The sequence below is a fragment of the Chiloscyllium plagiosum genome, unplaced genomic scaffold (assembly GCF_037043375.1).
Source record: "Chiloscyllium plagiosum isolate Xiang-an unplaced genomic scaffold, Cpla_swu_hap1 HiC_scaffold_1, whole genome shotgun sequence".
NCBI classification, from domain to species: Eukaryota; Metazoa; Chordata; class Chondrichthyes; order Orectolobiformes; family Hemiscylliidae; genus Chiloscyllium; species Chiloscyllium plagiosum.
This window is the reverse complement of record NW_028270139.1, coordinates 74,070,134-74,090,038: the sequence shown is the minus strand read 5'-3', so window position 1 is coordinate 74,090,038 and position 19,905 is coordinate 74,070,134. Positions and strand designations below refer to the sequence as shown.

Here is a 19,905-nt window from a genome sequence, read left to right as displayed (position 1 = left end):
AAAAACTTAAGTCACTAGAAAAGCTGAGCAGGTCTGGCAGCATCTGTGAAGAGAAATCAGAGTTAATGTTTCAGATCTGGTGACCCTTCCTCAGAACCTTCTGTCATCTATATTGTGATTTTCCAACCTATCTGCCAATTTTACCTTTCTTGAGAAATTTCTGTTCTTTTCTGAAATGGTTATTTTAGTTATTTGTATATTTTGCTATTTAAATGCTTTTCTCCCTGAGTCTGTTGCTTTGGCTCAATCTTTGGAAATAACTACTGCCCCAATTGTCGCTCTCTCTTTTTTTGATTTTTGGCTACTTCTTGGTCCAATATAAAGTCAGTAGGATACTGCATGGACGAGTTGGGCCAAAGGGTCTGTTTCTGTACTGTATGACACTATGACTTTATGCTGCTTCTTCTCTGTTCTGTAGGATCTCGGACCTTCCTTACTGACTAGCCTGTTAGAGGGTGGATACAATAATAACCTTCAGGAGGGAATTGGATGAATATTTGATAAAGAACAAAATTGGAGGGAAAGGAGAGGAAGTGGGAAGCAAGGCGGACAGCTGAACTTAATTGTATGAGAGTCCTTAAATCACAATCCTGATGAGAGAGTAAATTATGATGATTGAGTTCTCCAGATCTTAAAAATGGGTAGACAGGCATAAAACCAATTGGTGCTGAAGAGGCCCTTTCGTCCGTTGTGTCTGGACCGGCAAATATTAGTCTAAATCTACACGAGTCCCACTTTCCAGCACTTGGCCCATAGCCTTGAATAGTACAGGTTCTCACCCAATTTTAAAGGTTGTGAGGTTACCCGTCTCAAATATCCTCCCAGGCACTGCATTCCAGGTTCCAACTACCCTCTGGGTAAAACAAATTTCCTCAAATCCCTCTAAAGGTTAAACCTTTCACCTTATCATTGTGCCCCCTTGTTATTGACTTTTTGACGAGGCGGAACAGCTGCTTTCTATCCATGCTGTCTGTGCCCTTCATAATCTTAAACATCTTAAACATCAGGTCACCTCTCAACCCTCTCTTCTCGAAAACAACCTGAGCTTACCCAGCCTCTCTTCATAACTAAAATACTCTATCATGGCTAACCTCTTGGTGAACATTCTCTAAATCTCCTCCACTACAATCACATCCTTCCTATAGTGTAGTGAGCTGAACTGCACACAGTTCTCCAGCTGTGGGCTAACCGAATCCTATGTAGGTCCATCATGATGTCCCTGATCTTATCTTCCATCGGTCATGGCATAGATTATAAGTATCCCATATGCCTTGATTCCTTTATTAACCTGTCCCACTGCCTTTAAGAATCTATGGACAAGCACTGCACGATTTCTTTGTTCCTCTGAACTTCCTCGTGTTCTGCAATTCACTGAATACTCCCTGATCTTGTTCCAACTTCCAAAGTGCAGCACCTCACACCTTCCTCAAGGTTAAATGACATCTGCCACTGATCTGCCCATTTGACCAGTCCATCTGTATCCTCCTGTAACCTAATATCTTTCTCCTCACTGTCAACCACCTGGCCAAACTTTCAGTCTACAGCAAACGTACTTATCAGAGACCTGCCCAGTGGTGAATATCAGGAAGCCCTTTTGCAATTATTTGCCAATTATAAATGCTCATCCAATGGCCAGCTCACTAAAATTAAGTTCCCCCTTCCCAAATAACTTTTCTATGAGTGAGCAATATCGGCCTTCTGATTTCTGACTGCCTATAAAAAGCATGCAAAAAAAGCATGCAAAAGGGAGGTTCTGCTCTTGGAGGGAAAATCTGCTGATTTGTTCTCTTTGGGGGAAGCTTTTGGCTGTACCATGCCCCCGTTGATATTGGATGTTTTAATCTCGCGTGGTGATAATCTAAATTGCACTGAGTACAGAAGATAAATGAAGGTGCAAGATTGGAATTTAATAGGCACACCCCATTGAATTTATCTTGGGGTAATGTCTGTTTGGCCGTTGGAGGCTGGTTGACCAGGAACGTGTGGAAAGACAGGAATGCTTAGCTGCACATGTCCATTCTAAGAGCCCAGGAGATGCTCTTGGCTTGTGGGCAATGAATGGCACCAGGATCTTTGACCCCTTGGTGGAACATGGTGGGAGTATAATGAGGTGGGATTTGCATTAATGTGCAACAAAAACCGATCCATCTCCAAGCAGAAGCCATGCTCAGCCTGACAAGAACCATCAAACTTTGACGCCATAATGGAAGATTCTGCCCAGGAAAGGGGATCAATCAGATTTCTCTCTTTGAAAGAGCTATTGGATGCTTAATGAGACAAATGGCTTCCTTCCATCCTTGATATTACAATAATGGAAAATATTGGAATGAGTCAGGGAGTTTCTGTAGAGTGAGAAGCAAAATTAATGGGTGAATTATTGGCAAGTGATTATGGGGATAAGTGTTGGTCAACACTGTACCAACCATCAATCCAGGCACCCCAGATGGCCCTAATTACTGCAGAGTGAAACATACACCCCCCAATAGGGATAAAATTAACTCCCTCCCTCCAGACTGCAGATAGCTCCTGTATAATAGGACTGACAGGCATTCTGTAGTCACAGCAGTCCCGAAGGAGAGTGGCAGCCACTGTTGGGAGCACAGATAGTCACCAGGAAGACAGCTTTCTTAGATTTGAAGGTAAGTGGGTAGGCAGAGATTGGAGACCCTAGGTCTGGCTGAAAAATTGTGGTGGAAGTGGAATGTGACTCTAAGAGATAGTTAACAGTTCACTGCCAATTCTCGGTACGCCTAAGGATGGGCTGCCTGACACTTTAACCACCCCTGTATAATGTGGGGGACAGAATGGAGCTGGGTAGATGGATGGTGGGCTGATCACTTGCTTTATTTTACATGCTTAGCCACCTCCAAATTCACTGGTTTGGGAAGTTGTAAAGTACAACCCATTGTTTAATTTCAGCGAACTGTCTCCAGTGATTTTGCATTTGGGAACATGCTTGATATTTTGTAATAACTTACAAGATTATGTCTTCCAGTAGGCCCCATCATGGCTGTGACCATCATGACGGCAAAAATAGACCCCATGGATTCCCAGACCATTGGAAGAAATCTCAATAGACAACCCCGCCCATAAACCCTGCTGACATCAGGTACATTACATCTTGACATTTGCAAAATCAGTGCAGTCTATTTGCTACCGTAACCTGAAATAAATAATACTAACAGTATGTCATCTGCTTTACTGAAACAAATTTTCACTGTGGGCTCAGTGACCTGATATCTCTTTTTTTTATTTATAATTTTAAGCTGGTATTCCATATCTCGCTCCTGAAATGACCATTCTCTCTCTTTCTCTTCAAGCTCGGGTCTTTTTAGTTCTAGTTCCCTTTTTATCTCCATTTACATTTCCATTCTCTTCAATTCCACTTTCCATTGTCTTTTTCTGCTCTCTACTTGTTTGTTTCATTCTCTCGTGGTTTGTGAATGTCGCTCACTGGCCAACATTTATTGCCCGTCCCTGGATACTCTTGAGAAAGTGGTATTGAACTGCCTTCTTGAACTGCTGCAGTCCATATGCTGTGGGTTGACCTACAATGCAATTAGGGAGGGAATTGCAGGATTTTGACCCAGAAACTGAACTGGACTAGTCAAACTGTGGCTTCATTACCAAGACAAATGCTAGGAAACTTCAGTTGAGTTGCTCACCTCCTGAATTCCCCAAACTGTTCACTACCTCCAAGACACAAAACAGGAGAATGCTGGAATACTCCTCACTTACCTGAATGAGTGCAGCTCCAACATAAGCTTGACTGCAGTAGGGGCACTGGACAAATTGATAGATGACTCCACAAGAACAGATAAAGATCATTTATTTTGTGCATGCATAGAGAACTTTAAAAGAGATCAAAGCTCACTGACTTACAGAACACCTTCACACGTTATGCAGATTACAGGATGCATATTGCAATTATAATTCCTCCACTTGAACATCCATGTGTAGTCCCATATTATCAATGTTTTCCCACAGTTTTTGTAGGCATCATCTGTTCCTCAACCAAAGCTTTTGATAGCTACTAAATTTGACAGTTTAATGCCTTTTTTCTGAGTTCTAGTTTCACTTATTTCTAACTATATAGCCAAAATTTTAACTCTTAACTAACTTAACCCTCTTCAACACCATCTGAGATAAAACAGCCAGCTTGATTTGCATTCACTCCTTCCACCAGCAGCACACAGTAATAGCAGTGTGTATCACCTACAAGGTGCACAATAGGTATTCACCAAGGCTTCTTGGATAGCACCTTCTGAACCCACAGCCACTGCCATCTAGGAGGACAAGGGCAGCAGATACATGAGAATACCATACCTGTAAGTTTCCTTTCAAACTACTCACCATTCTGAGTTGGAAATATATCACGTTTCCTTCATGCATTGCTGGATCAAAATCCTGGAACTTCCTTCATAATGGCATTATGGGTCAACCGACACTTAACAGATTACAGTGGTTCAAGAAGACAGCTCACCACCACCACCTCGAAGGGATGGGCAATAAATGCTGGCCCAGTCCACGAAGCCACAGCCCCTGAATGGATTAAAACAAAATGAATGAGATTGTGCATTTTATTTTGGTCAACATTGATAACACTACACATAAAAAATGTGGCTCTAAAAACAAATCTAAATTTGTTACTAAAATTGGTTGAACCAGGCTATAAACAGTTGCAAGAAATTCCCAGGAATTGACTTTCCATCCTGTCCAGGAATTAAGCTTGTACTGGATTGTTTTGATGAGAAAGGATGCTTAATCTACTGGGTTGGACTAGGGTGGACAAAGTCAGAAGTCACACAATGCCAACTGACTTCACCTGAAGAAGGAGCTATCTGTTGGACTATAACCTGGTGTCATGTGTCGACTGACTTGATCTACTGGTGTCTACTTTGACTCTGTGTCAGAGTAGGTGTGTTTGTAAATGAATTTGCATGGGGCTGCTTTCACCTTTCTGTGAGATTCCAAAGCCCACAGAATCAATACCATGTATGCTTTCTGGCCTTGATCATTCCAAGGAGCACACTAACATTTGTTCCAAATTCCAAAGTTTCTCTCTCTCATGTTTGAAAGCAGACCAGCCACTGTTTGGTGTTCTAACTGAGAACTCGAGGGATGCAAGTTCAGTGAGCTGCTTCTTCAATAACTGAAAATCAAAGTGCATTCGAGGGTTGAGCTAGCTACTAATTTTGGGCACTGCATAAAGTAAAAAGTACCCAGATGCATTAGAAATGGTCAAAGTTTGAAACAAATAAGAAGAAGTTTTGTTGATTATTTCCTCCATTCTCCTGTGTTTTCCTTCATTATTTGAATTTCCTAGTGTAATTTAAGAACAGAGTACAATATAGCCCAGGCCCACCAAGCCTGAGCTGACACATGACACCTTTCTAAACAAAAAATGTATTGCCTCTACATAATCTATATCTGTCTATTCCCTGCCTATTCATGTATCTGTCAAGATGCCTCTGAAGTGTTGCTATAGTATTTGCTTGTACCACCTCTTCTGGCAGTGCATCCAGACATTTACCACCCTTTGTGTGAAGAAATTTGCCTCTCACACCTCCTTTAAACTTAAACCCCTCCCCAATCCCCCAACTTTACCTTAAACCTCTGCCCCCTAGTAATTGACATTTCTACCCTGGGAAAAAGACTCTGACTATCCATCCTATTTATGCCTCTCATAATGTTGTAAACCTCAATGAGGTCGACACTCAGGCTCTGACATTCAAGTGAAAACAATCCAAGTTTGTCCAATCTCTCCTCATAGCTAATACCCTCTAAGTCAGACAACATCCTGCTTTTCCAAAGCCTCCACACCCTACTGGTAATGTGGCTTGGTTAAAGTTTGCTACGTTAATAGAAGACAAATTAACTTGCAACAAAATCTGACTTTTTTTGATTGTTTTTTTTCTGTGTTGAAAATACCAACACATTGATCTATGATTGTGTGCTTTTACCTAATCTGTGTTAATTCAGTTATTGTGGATCATGGTTCCAAGGTGACCAATGCTGGAAAATATTATTTGACCGTACACATTTCAAATAATGGGCAGAATGGAGAAGAAATAAGAGCAGCCCTGATAATAAATTATGCCATAAGATAGTTGTGAGAAAGAGGTGTTAGATCAGAAGATGGGAAAGTAGGACTAATAAAGGTGGAAATTAGGAATAGCAGGAGTCAGAAAATGTTGATGGGTGATATTAATGGGTCTGCTAACAGTAGTTTCACCATTGCATAGAGTAGTATGTGACAAATAATTTGAACTTGTAACAAAGTAAAGTTTAATCTTTGCTTGGACTAGATCAATCAAAGAAACCTTAATAGAATCTTTTCCAGCAGTTTCCTGGAACAATATATTGTTGAACCAAACAGGCACTATGATTTTATATGTAATATTGGTTAATAAAGCACCTTTATTTAATAAACTCACAGTAAGAGACCCACTGGGAAAAAGCAACCATAATACAATACAAATTCCATTCCAAGGTTAAGAGCATCAAATTGCACTTCCAAGCACAAAGCTAAGCTTAAACAATGCTAATTACGCAGATATAAGGGGGAGGCTGTTTAAGATTGATTTGTCACATTGACTAAAAAAGTAGCAAAAAAGGGTGGCAAATGTTGAAAGAAGTAATTTAAAATGTCCAAACAAAATATATTGCATTAAATGGATTCTGGGTAATCCAAGATGGAGGATGGGAAACATTTCTGGCTGTAAGGTGTTGGAGGTGATTTAGGTGTTGGAGGTGATTTCCTCGAATTCCAGGAGCAGCAAATACTGTTTTATATGCTGTTGCATTGTTTTGGAACTTTGGAAAAAAAAGTCAAAACAGTTTAAAAGGGAGAAGAACAGACAAAGGAAGCACATGGTGAGGTTAGTGCAGAAGAGAGAGGGAAAGAAAGAAAGAAAGAAAGAAATCAATCAATCAATCAATCATGGGGAGAGGGGCCAGCAAGAGGTCATTGTCAACACTGGAACCAATGACATGGGAAGGGGAAAGGTTGTGTTTCTGAAGGGAGAGTACAGTGAGTTAGTCAGGAATTTAAAAAGGAGGTCCTCGAGAGTAGTAATATCTGGACTACTCCCGGTGCGATGAGCTAGTGAGGGTAGGAATAGGAGGATAGAGCAGATGAATGGGAGAAGGATTCACATTTTTGGATCATTGGAATCTTTTTTGGGGTAGAAGTGACCTGTACAAGAAGGACGGATTGCACCTAAATTGGAAGGGGACTAGTATACTGGCAGGGAAATTTGCTGGAGCTGCTCAGGAGGATTTAAACTAGTAAGGTGGGGGTGGAGGGGTGTGGGGATAATGACCCAGGGTGATAGTGAGGAAAGAGATCAATCTGAGACTGTGGTACAGTTGAGAACAGAAGCGAGTCAAACAGTCAGGGCAGGCAGGGACAAGGTAGGACTATTAAATTATTTCAATGCAAGGGGGCCTAACGGGGAAGGCAGATGAACTCAGGGCATAGTTAGGAACATGTGACTGGGATATCATAGCAATTACAGAAACATGACTCAGGATTGAGCAGGACTAGCAGCTTCATGTTCCAGGATACAAATGCTACAGGAAGGATAGAAAGGGAGGCAAGTGAGGAGTGGGAGTGGCGTACTTGATAAGGGATAGCATTACAGCTGTGCTGAGGGAGGATATTCCTGGAAATACATCCAGGGAAATTATTTGGATAGAACTGAGAAATAAGAAAGGGATGATCACCGTATTGGGATTATATTATAGACCTCCTAATAGTCAGAGGGAAATTGAGAAACAAACTTGTAAGGTGATCTCAGCTATCTGTAAGAATAATAGGGTGGTTAGGGTAGGGGATTTTAGCTTTCCAAACATAGACTGGGACTGCCATAGTGTTAAGGGTTTAGATGGAGAGGAATTTATTAAGTGTGTACAAGACGGGGAATCGACAAGATGGCGGCGATTCTGTAGAACTGCTGTGGACAGCTCTGCCTAACAGCCAAGGCATACTGATGTTTTTTGCCATCCCTGGCCAACTTATGTTGTGGAATTATTAGTTTAAAACCTTACAGAACACATATTTGTTAATATTTGGGAGTGGGAAGGATGCCAAAAGGAAAAGCAGCGAGCAAACAGCAGGACATTCCCTGCAGCACCTTCCACACCAGAGACAGCAGCAGCAGCCTCTCCTGAACTCCCCCCCCCCACCGGGAACCTGACAGACTCACAGGAATTGGCTGCGGCAATGGAGAGACTTACCTTGAAAGTTGCGGCTGTGATTGAGGAGATCCCATGGGGAGATTCATGCCCAGGTCCAACCTATCGCATCCATGCTGCAGAAGTATGAGAAGTAGATCCAGGGCCTTGAGGAGAGGCTGGAGGTGGTGGAGGGTTCAACTAAGGCTTTGTAAGCTGCGATGGAGTTCTCATCCAGTCAGATCCAGGTGCTGGAGTGAGAGGTGCAGGCCTTGCAAGACTATATCGACGACCTCGAAAATCGAGATCGGAGGATAAATCTCTGAATTATCGGGCTCCCTGAAAGTGAGGAAGGTGAGCGGACAGTCAGCTTCTTTGAAAGCTGGCTGCCAAGGTTTTTGGGCCTTCACATCGAGTCCAGCAGGCTACAGATTGAAAGGGCTTATCGGTTTACAGTTCACAGGTCAGGCCCAGTGCAGCTCGGTCCTAGTGCACTTCCATTCATATAAGGACCAGCAAAAAGTCATAGAAGTTTCCAGATCCGTGTGAAAAGATCCGCTGGCACTGCTGTACAAGATGTCAAAAACCATGTTTTTCCATGATTTTTCAGCAGCTGTAATTCAAAAGAGGAAGTCCTTCAATGAAGTTAAAAAGAGGCTGAGGAACCTGAATATCCAGTACTCCATGAGATACCCCGCAGTGCTCCATTTCAGCCCCGAGGATTCAGTTTATACATTTGTCTCAGCGGATAAGGCTAAAAACTTTGTGGACACTTTAAAATGGACAGATTGACCCGAAGAATATGGTTAATGTTTGTGCTCTTTTCTATCTTTCCCCATGTTTTCCCTTCCTTTTTTTTATTCCTTTCTTTCTCCCTAATAATTTCCTCTTTGGAAAGGGGAGAAAAGACTTTGGAATAAGTTGTTCCTTTTTTTTAATAACTGGATTTTCTGATGGGAAATTTTGTGCATGTTCTTTGTTGTCTCTCCCCCTTTTTTCTTGTTTGTTCTGTTTCTCTTTTAGTCACAAGTCGGGGTGACATGAAGCCAGGGATGGGTGGAGTGCTCATCCGGACTTTGTCTTTTTTTTTCTGTTGAGTTAAGGATCATCTCCTTGTTTTTTTTTCTGGCCTAAGGCTGGGGCACAGTCTGGGTTGAAGGAGCTGTGAAGGAGGGGATGGATAGGGTGAGTGCCCCCTATGGGCTGGGGGAAGAGTCTTCCATTCATGATTCTGTAGTTGGTTTTCTTTGTAGTTTTTTGGTAGTAATAGTTGTTTATAGTTATGATTGAGTAGTTTTTGTATATATAGTTTTTCGATGCTATGAGTCTTTATTTACTTATGCTCGGCACTTTGTAAGCAGGGTTCTCCCTCCGAGGGGTTCAAGGGTCTCAGAAAGGGGATATGGCTAAGTGTCTAATTAAATGGTGCACCTGGAACATTAAGGGAAGTCATTCGCCTGTTAAAAGGAAAAAAATGTTTTCTAGCCTAAAGAGGGAAAGGTTTGATATCGCTTTGTTGCAGGAAACCCATCTTGATGATGGGAACACCTGAAATTCCAACAGGGGGGTTATGACTTTTAATCCTTTACTACTAAAAGCAGGGGAATGGTGGTACTTATTCAGAAAAATCTTCTGTTCACATTATTAGAGCAGGTGAAAGATGAGCAGGGACAGTTTGTGATACTTAAAGCCCTGATACATGGGGAAGAATATGGCATTTTAAATGTCTACTGTCCTTCGGCGCATCCCCTCAAATTTTTGATTAGTGCTTTCTCTAAGTTGAGTGCTTTTGGAACACGGCGCATTATTGCAGCGGGGGGGGGGGGGGGGGGGATTTTAATTGTCTTTTGAATCTGACAGTGGACAGGATGCCTTGTGGGCCCCCAACTATTTCTTCACAGGCCAAGCAGGTGGCTGACTTTTGCGAGGAGTTGGGGCTGTGGATATTTGGAAATGTCTTCACCCTACCGGCAGAGACTTCACCTTTTTTTCAAACCCACATAAATGTCACACGAGGATTGACCTCTTTCTGGCTCCCTTGGCCCTTCTGGATTCGATTATGACTGTAAAGTTGGGAATATAGCTATTGCTGATCATGCGGCAGTATATTTGGAGGTTAAGGCCAAGAGTGAAGGGCTAGGTTTGTGGAACTGGCGTTTGGACCCTTTTCTCCTTAAGGATTCCAAATTTATGGAATACTTTTTGAAGGAGTTTCAGGAATTCTTGACTATCAACTCAGGCACGGCTAGTAGTCCATCTATGCTATGGGAGACTGCTAAGGCCTTTGCTAGAGGATTAGCTATTTCCTATTTGGCTAGCCGGAAATGACAGAAGGAGGAACAGCAGCGTCTACTTGAGATGCAGTTGAAAGCCGCGGAGGCAGCACATTTTGCGCGGCCTTTGGTGACTAAGCTACTGCAGATCACGGCCCTTCGGGCTGCCTTGAATTCAATACTGACCCAAAAAAAAGAACTTACTTTTGCAAGACAGAGGCAGTTTGAATATGGGGATAGGCCAGGGAAGTATTTAGCATACCTGACTAGGAAAAAGCGTGCTCCCCAATCCATTACTGCAATCAGAGACAGCGCCAGGGTCCTTACATATGATGCTAAAAGGATTAATGAGGCTTTTTGGAGCTTTTACTCTGTATCGGTTTGAAGGTTGTGAAGGTAAGAGGGCTTAAATGGAGACCTTTTTTAAGAATCTTGAGCTCCCAGGGGTAACCTTGGAACAGGCTTCTCTCCTTAATGCCCCCTTGACAGTTCAGGAAATACAGGAGGCAGCTAGGCAACTTCAGAGTGGAAAAGCACCTGGCCCTGATGGTCTCCTAGGTGAGTTTTATAAGGAGTTTATAGTGATTCGGGCAGGCCGATGTTGGAGATGTACAATCACTCCTATAGGCATGAATGCCTACCACCATCTTTGAGAGAAGCTAATATTTCCTTAATTCTTAAGGAGGGGAAGGTCCTTGGGGATTGTGCATCATACAGGCCCATCTCTCTATTAAATTCAGATTTCAAGATTCTGTCCAAGATCCTGGAAAGTGTGTTGCCCTATATTATTAAAGAGGACCAGACAGACTTTATAGGGGGCCGTAGGTCCTCTAATAATATTAGAAGGTTGCTGAATGTGGTCCACATTTGTTAGCAACGATCGATTCAGGGGTTGGTGATTTCCTTCGATGCGGAGACAGCATTTGACCGGGTGGAATGGCCGTATCTTTTTTATGTCTTAGAACAGTTTGGGTTGAATGGGGTCCTTGCTCGGTGGGTGAGGTTTTATATCGCCACCCTCTAGCCGCAGTCATCACCAACGGGGTGAAGTCTGTGAATTTTAGGATTGGTAGGGGTAATCGGCAAGGCTGCCCCCTCTCACCGTTGTTGTTTACGTTGGTGATAGAGCCGCTGGCAGAGGTCATTCGTCAGGACGTCCACATAACCGCTCCAGAAGTGGGATCGAGGGAACACAAGATTACACTGTATGCAGATGATGTCCTTCTGTTTTCATCGAACCCGATGACCTCTGTACCCCGTTTGATACAATGTATCAATTCATTTGGGGCTATTTCAGGATATAACATTAACTTTGCAAAATCGGAGGCTATGCCTTTGGGGAACCTTAAGGATGTGCCAGAAGTTGAAGGTGGCTCTAAGTTCCCTTTTAAGTGGTCACGGGCAGGGTTCCGGTACCTTGGCATTTTTATTACCCCCAAGTTTGATCTGTTATTTCGGACTAACTTTGCTCACTTACTTGACAATATTAAGCGAGATCTCCAGAGATGGGAGGCTCTTCCAATTTCATGGCTGGGCCGAATATCTCTCATTAAGACGAATGTTCTTCCTCGTTTGCTTTATCCCATACGTATGCTCCCTATAATGTTTCTCAGGTCTATGCTGCGAAAGCTTATGGGGTGATTTGGTTCCTTTGTCTGGCATTGTGGGCGGCCCCTCGTCAAACTTACCAAATTGCAGTTGCCTCAAAGAGGGGGAGGAGTTGGTTTCCCAGACATCAGAAGGTATCAATTGAGTTCCCGGCTGTCCTTTCTCTGCGATTGGGTAGGTAACAATCCAAACTCAATATGGCTGGATATTGAGGCCTCCCAAGCAAAGTGCCCACTTATTAACCTGTTGTTCATGGATAAGATGAGGACAGTTATGGACCACTGCCGGAACCCCATTGTCATTAGTGCAGTCAGGGCTTGGAGGGCAATGCGTCAGAGTGAGGGTTGTTTATCCAAGACTTTGCCACTTACACCTATAGATGGCAGCTGAAAATGTGTTGCTGGAGAAGCGCAGCAGGTCAGGCAGCATCCAGGGAACAGGAGAATCGGCGTTTCAGGCATAAGCCCTTTTTCAGGAAACGTCGATTCTCCTGTTCCCTGGATGCTGCCTGACCTGCTGCGCTTCTCCAGCAACACATTTTCAGCTCTGATCTCCAGCATCTGCAGACCTCACTTTCACCAGGGTTTCGACCAGGGATGATGGACTCAGGGTTCAAACTATGGACAGCGAGAGGAGTTTCTAGTTTGGGAGACTTGTTTGTGGGAGAAGTTATTATGTCTTTTGAGCAAACGAGCCGCAAATATGGGTTACCCAGCAGAGATCTTTTCTGTTTTTTTCAGGTTAGGGATTTCATCCAGAAGAAGACTACTCTTCTCACTAAGCCCTATAAGCCTGATACAGAGAGGTTGTTGCTACGTCCCACAAGCACCCTTTCGGTTAGTGCCCTCTATTGCCTGCTGGGTAGCAGGGCCTGGCAGGATATTAATCGGTTATGTGAGGTCTGGGAGCAAGAGCTGGGGATGGAGATCTCTTCTGAAACATGGGAGAACATATGGGAGAATACTCGAAAGATCTCTATCTGTAATAGGACATGTGCTACAAAGTTAAACGTTCTGCACAGGGCTCATCTGGCACCAGACTGTCTGGCGAAGTTTGAAAAAGGGGCATCTTCAGTGTGCCCCAAATGTAAAATAAGTGTAGGTACTCTTACCCATTGCTTCTGGACATGCCACAGGCTCTGTGTTTATTGGAGCTCTGTGGCGGGAGAGACAGGGAGGGTATTGAGGACTGAAGTCAAAGTCGACCCGATATCTCTCCTCTTAGGTCTACCCAATTTACCATCTTTAGACGGGCATGGGAAGAAACTATTTAATATTTTTGCATACTGTGCACAGAAAAATATTCTGATGAATTGGGTGTCTGAGAACCCGCTGGGCTTGCTAGGATGGCAGAAATTAGTTATGGAGCACATTCCCTTGGACTTTTTTACAAACATGGTACACCACACAACAGACCATTTTTATAATACATGGCAGCCCTACTTGAGTTATTTGGAAACAGATTTGTCAGTTGTCTTAACTAGGGCATTTGTTTAACCAGGATGGTTAGATTTGTCAAGCCCTGGGCCCTGGAGGGGGTCTCCTGAGTTAATACAGGTAAATATACAATGCTCCCATTCCTCTGTTTGGGAGCTTTGCACCAAGCATAGCTTTTCTGTACTCTGTTTTATTTTTGTTTTTTTTTTGCTTTTCTTTTTTTTGGCGTTGCTTTTCACAGTGTTAGTGTTTGTTTTGTATTAGAGGATAGGTTAATAATTAGGAGACAGTAGTTGTATTGTTTTTGTGTTTGTTTTCTTTTTATTACACTGAAATTTGTTATTGATTGTATTTTTCAATAATTTTATATGTTTGTAAAGTTAAAAAAAATTGCTAATAAATATATTTACGAAACAAAAGGACATTCAGAGAATCAAAGGATATGAGCAGAAAGTGGAAAAATAGAGCTGGAAAGATAATTATCATAGTGAATGGCAGAAAGAACTCCAGTAGCCTTACAATTCTGCTCATATTTCTTATGGTCTTTAAAATAAAGCTATCACTTCATCTCCATTGTTGCTTTGTATGGATTATTTTTTTACATTTAATTGTAGGTCTATCAGCCTGTTTGGTTTCTATGAACTGTAGAATTCTTAAGTATTTGACTTTTGAAAAATGCTTTTTTTTTACAGTTCACAGGATTCATAAAGAATTAATACATCGTCGTGCCTGCAACTTGGTGGAGAAATTCTGTGGTGTAGCTCTCCTATATTCTCAACTATCCTACTTTTAGCATTTAAAATGTTGCATTAATCTAAATAATGAGTATAAATAATGTGCGGCATGTTTTATTCATGGTGATTTACAAACTACGAATGCTATAAAAAGTGTGATTTGAATTCATCAGCTATTTTACTATACTATGTAATCAATGGGCTAATTTGTATTTCTAATGCTCTTTACAGTTTCCCATAATAAACTGGGACTTTTTATCACAGTATCTTGTCTTTGAAGGGGGCCAGTCCTTGGTCTTCTCATGTATTAATTAAGAAATGTTGTAGTAGGAATGCTACCTGTTTATGTTCATATATTTATCAGTCAGGTTAAAGGTGGTTCCAAATATCAAACAGCTATTGTTGGTTAAACTATATCAAAATTGTCAACCCTGGGCCCTTCTTAACAATGGCACCAATGGTGTTTCTGTGTCTGCAATGTCAGGGAGTTGGTTAACTCAGTTGAATGGGATGATCCTCAGTATAAAATCACCACCAGTCTTCTCTCTTTAAGGAGAGAGCAACCATATGATCATTTGGGAATTTGGTGACTACCTATTTGTAATGTACACACCTGTTTATAACAAGGAAGACATGATATTTGGGATTTCCAGTGATGTCCACGATACTGCCATCTCACCACCAAATTAACCCCTCCAGCCCCAAACAAACTGTGATAACAGCTGCAACGTGGAAATGTAGAAGCAACACTTAGCTGTTTGGAAATTCTCAAAACCGCTTGAAAGTTACTGAAATGCATTTCAATTCAAATTTCTACCCCTCCACTACTCAGTATTTTCATCTCTTTGTGCAGCTGTGTTGTCCTGTTTTAAATAATCAATGGGTGGAAACTAAGTATAGTTTTTTAGACTTGTTTTATCTCAGTAGTGCAAGGAGAGATTTGCCTTAATTACTGTGCTGAAGCAAAGTTCTAAAAAGCATTGTACTCTTTTCCATCTTCTCATTCACAATTCAGTGTTCCTCCACACATAGCAAATAATGTCAAAGGTTAATGTATTAAATTCTCCATCATGCAGCCAGGGAGTAAACAATCAATCTGGTTCTGGATGTTGCCCCCTGTCCGAGACTGTTTTCTCCAAAGCCATTCTTAACATTGTCTCCTGTTTATACAGATGCCTATGGACACTCGCCTTTCAGGTGCATAAGCACCTCTCCATACAAAGTTGAAATCTGCCTTCTACTTCTAGTACAGAAGGATAATTTAACCCTTAGAGTCTAAAAATCTATGCTTCCTCGAACAGCTGGAGAGGAAGTCGTACCTAGGAACACTGAAGAATGGACTGGTCCCACCAACTCCTTTCCTAAAGTATCCGAATGAGGAAGATCAAATTATGGTTAGCCCCAGCCTTCAAGCTAAACACCACGTCAGTCATTTTATCAGCTGAGCCCTCTGATGTGGAGGCGGTGTGACAAAAACCTGTCATAATTGGTTGGCTGATTTTTGGATTGGCAATGCTTTTCTCGGGCCTCTGAAAGTAGGAAGGGTGTGGATGTTTATATGAATATTTCCTTGTGTCTGCTGTGAAAAGCTGCCACAGTGTATAGTTATTGTGTGCATCAAAGAAAATCTTACGTTTGTACATGAGAATCCTATGCTCTTTTCCAATGAAAAGGAAACATCAGCAACAATAATTCAGGGATTCAAAGCTGAACAACTGATTTGCGTATCGCAACTAAACCGGCAAATTGTAGGAAGAACTTTCATTTATGTGAAATGGTATCAGATCACAAGCACAAATCATCCTGTATTTGATTGTATGCTGTTCAGGTCATCTGTGATTCCTTCATTCTTCAGCTGTCTTCATTTCATCCACTATTTGAAGGCACAGTAGGATATTCATGACTCTCAAGCTTTAACAACAACTTAGATTCATATAGCTCCTTTAATGTAGTAAAACATCCCAAGTCTCTTCACATGAGTATTAACAAACAAAATTTGATACTGGACATATTGAAGATAACAAGAGGTGACCAAATTCATCTTAAGATCTTTCCTAAAATAAGTAAGAGAGAAAGGAGTGGCTCCGAGTAAATTTCAAAGCCTATAACACTAGCAGTAGAAAACATGACTGCCAGTGATGACTGATTGAAATTGGAGATATGAACAAACACAGAAATTAGTCGGTTACTCATCTGTTTGAGCCTTCTCCATACTCGAGAATATAATGGAGTCACAGCTAATCTGATTTTGACCTCAATTCTACACTCCTTGATATTCCTCCCCTGATAACCTTTCACTCGTTTGCTAATCAAGAATCTATCCCCCTCTGCCTTATAAGACCATAAGACATAGGAGCGGAAGTAAGGCCATTTGGCCCATCAAGTCCACTCCGCCATTCAATCATGGCTGATGGGCATTTCAACTCCACTTACCCGCATTCTCCCCGTAGCCCTTAATTCCTTGTGACATCAAGAATTTATCAATTTCTGCCTTGAAGACATTTAGCGTCCCAGCCTCCACTGCACTCTGTGGCAATGAATTCCACAGGCCCACCACTCTCTGGCTGAAGAAATGTCTCTGCATTTCTGTTCTGAATTTACCCCCTCTAATTCTAAGGCTGTGTCCACGGGTCCTAGTCTCCTCGCCTAACGGAAACAATTTCCTAGCATCCACCCTCTCCAAGCCATGTATTATCTTGTAAGTTTCTATTAGATCTCCCCTTAATCTTCTAAACTCCAATGAATACAATCCCAGGATCCTCAGCCGTTCCTCATATGTTAGACCTACCATTCCAGGGATCATCTGTGTGAATCTCAGCTGGACACGCTCCAGTGCCAGTATGTCCTTCCTGAGGTGTGGGAACCAAAACTGGACACAGTACTCCAAATGGGGCCGAACCAGAGCTTTATAAAGTCTCAGTAGCACAACAGTGCTTTTATATTCCAACCCTCTTGAGATAATTGACAACATTGCATTCGCTTTCTTAATCACGGACTCAACCTGCATGTTTACCTTTAGAGAATCCTCAACTAGCAGTCCCAGATCCCTCTGTACTTTGGCTTTACGAATTTTCTCACCGTTTAGAAAGTAGTCCATGCTTGTATTCTTTTTTCCAAAGTGCAAGACCTCGCATTTGCTCACATTAAATTCCATCAGCCATTTCCTGGACCACTCTTCCAAACTGTCTAGATCCTTCTGCAGCCTCCCCACTTCCTCAGTACTACCTGCCTGTCCACCTAACTTTGTATCATCGGCAAACTTCGCTAGAATGCCCCCAGTCCCTTCATCCAGATCATTAATATATAATGCGAACAACTGCGGCCCCAACACTGAACCCTGCGGGACACCGCTTGTCACCGGCTGCCATTCCGAAAAAGAACCTTTTATCCCAACTCTCTGCCTTCTGTCAGACAGCCAATCCTCAATCCATACCAGTAGCTCACCTCGAACACCATGGGCCCTCACCTTGCTCAGCAGCCTCCTGTGTGGCACCTTATCAAAGGCCTTTTGGAAGTCTAGGTAGATAACATCCACTGGGTTTCCCTGGTCTAACTTACTTGTCACCTCTTCAAAGAACTCCAACAGGTTTGTCAGGCACGACCTCCCCTTACTAAATCCATGTTGACTTGTTCTAATCCGACCCTGCTCTTCCAAGAATTCAGAAACCTCATCCTTAATGATGGATTCTACAATTTTACCAACAACCGAGGTTAGGCTAATTGGCCTATAATTTTCCATCTTTTGCCTTGATCCTTTCTTGAACAAGGGGGTTACAACAGCGATCTTCCAATCTTCCGGGACTTTCCCTGACTCCAGTGACTTTTGAAAGATCTCAACCAATGCCTCTGCTATTTCCTCAGCCACCTCCCTCAGAACTCTAGGATGTAGCCCATCGGGGCCAGGAGATTTGTCAATTTTAAGACCTTTTAGCTTTTCTAGCACTTTCTCTTTTGTAATGGCAACCATACTCAACTCAGCCCCCTGACTCCCTTTAAATGTTGGGATATTACTCATGTCTTCCATTGTGAAGACTGATGCAAAGTACTTATTAAGTTCTCCTGCTATTTCCTTATCTCCCATCACTCGGCTTCTCTGCCTTTTGAAAAGAACTCCAAAGACTTTCAACCCTCTGAAAGAAACTTAACTCTGACTTAAGTGGATGACCACCAGTTTTGCAGTCTTCCATCAAAGGAAACATCCTTTTGACATTCGCCCCACATCCCCTCAGGATCTTGGATGTTTCAGTCAAGTTGCTTTACACTTATAAACTCCAGCAGACAGAAGCCTAGCCTGTTCACCATTTCCTAAAAATACAACTTGCAGTAGACCTTCCTCTGAATTGCTTGCAAGACACTGACATCTTCCCCTTAATACTATAAATAGAAGACCAATACCAGGCACAGTAATTCAGAGTGGTTTCACCAATGTCTTGTAAACTTGCAGAGTATTTGATTTTTTAAAAACTTGATTACAATCACTAGTATAATTAGACTTAATGCACAAGAGACAAGAAATGGAGAAACACAAGTAACTTGTAACATTCTGGGACAGGAAGAATTTGAAGACAAAAAATAGGACAAGGTCATCAAAGGAATTGAAAACAAAAGTGAGAATTGTAAAATCAAGATGTCGTGAATGAACACAGATGATGGGAGAATAGGAATTATCGTGAGTTAGGAAACCAGTGTGTTTATGGAAGTTAGGATTTCAAATTATTGCTCTAAAGCAGAGCAGCAGTAGCCAGAAATGGCATAACAAAGGCTCTGGATTCTGTGATACCAAAATACACAACTGGGATGTGTGAATAATTAGCTGTTTCTCAGCTGAAATGCTGATCCATATTTCTGCAATACTGGTCAGTATTGGAACTGTTATAAATGTTGCATACTCATGTTCTAAATGCTTTCCTTTTGAAAATAATCCTTGGTTTCCTGGCCAGCTAGTAGCCTGCTTACTATTCTTAATCCAAAACAGAAAGTGCGGGAGAAACTCAGCAGCGTTGGCCGCATCTGTTGAGAGACACACAAGAGTTAACATTTCGAGTCCTGTGACCCTTCACCAGAGCCTGATAGGAGGGAATCATTGAGGGTCACTATCGGTTTCGATAGGGGCCTTATTGCATCATGAAAATTGATATAACTAAAGTGTAAGTCTGGGCTCGGGGATAAATTGGAGAGATTAAATCTTAAATAAAAGAGATGAGTGGGAACATATGGAAACTCAGATCTGATGATGTTGACAGGAAATGCAAGGAACACAACGGTCACCAAGATTGAGAAGCTGAGCCTGAGATTCCCCCGTGATATCTTCCATCTTTATCTGAATTGCAAGTGTGCAATGGAAATGAGAAGTGACTGCCACCAAATCTTGAATGGGTGGAATAGGTGTCTTTTTTCTGTCTGAGGGAGCAGGCTCTACTTGTGAGTGATGGGAGGACCTTCAATGGGCAATTATATTAATCAGGCACTAAACATTATATGAGCTGAAGTAATTGTATCTATATCACTGAATCCTGCAACAACATCTAGTGCCTGCTAAACTGTCTCTACATGGAGAAGCCACAACAGAAGCTCTCCTTCATGATGCAGAGAAGCTTCACCTAGCCCACAATCTATTGTCATTTCCTCCAGATGATTAAGGGGCCTTGGCACCACACACTGAGACTGTCCCAGGTC

At 42.1% G+C, this 19,905-nt stretch overlaps 1 protein-coding gene across 6 annotated transcripts in view; it reads left to right on the top strand.

Moving 5' to 3' along the window:
* Positions 1–14,492, top strand: part of ociad2 (OCIA domain containing 2) — a 33,557-nt gene extending 19,065 nt beyond the window's left edge. The window contains exons 6-8 of one of the 6 annotated variants that reach the window (XR_015757422.1): positions 2,999–3,109; positions 12,800–12,895; positions 14,188–14,492. Coding sequence is in view for 4 of the 6 variants with exons in the window: in XM_043691178.2 (XP_043547113.1) it covers positions 2,996–3,077 (82 nt within the window). In the remaining 2 variants the exon portion in view is untranslated. Of the gene's footprint in view, positions 1–2,995; positions 3,110–8,788; positions 9,958–12,799; positions 12,896–14,187 lie in introns of those variants that run through there. The other 5 variants (XR_015757420.1, XM_043691190.2, XM_043691178.2 and 2 more) reach the window with 5 other exon arrangements.
* Positions 14,493–19,905: the final 5,413 nt, after the last annotated feature.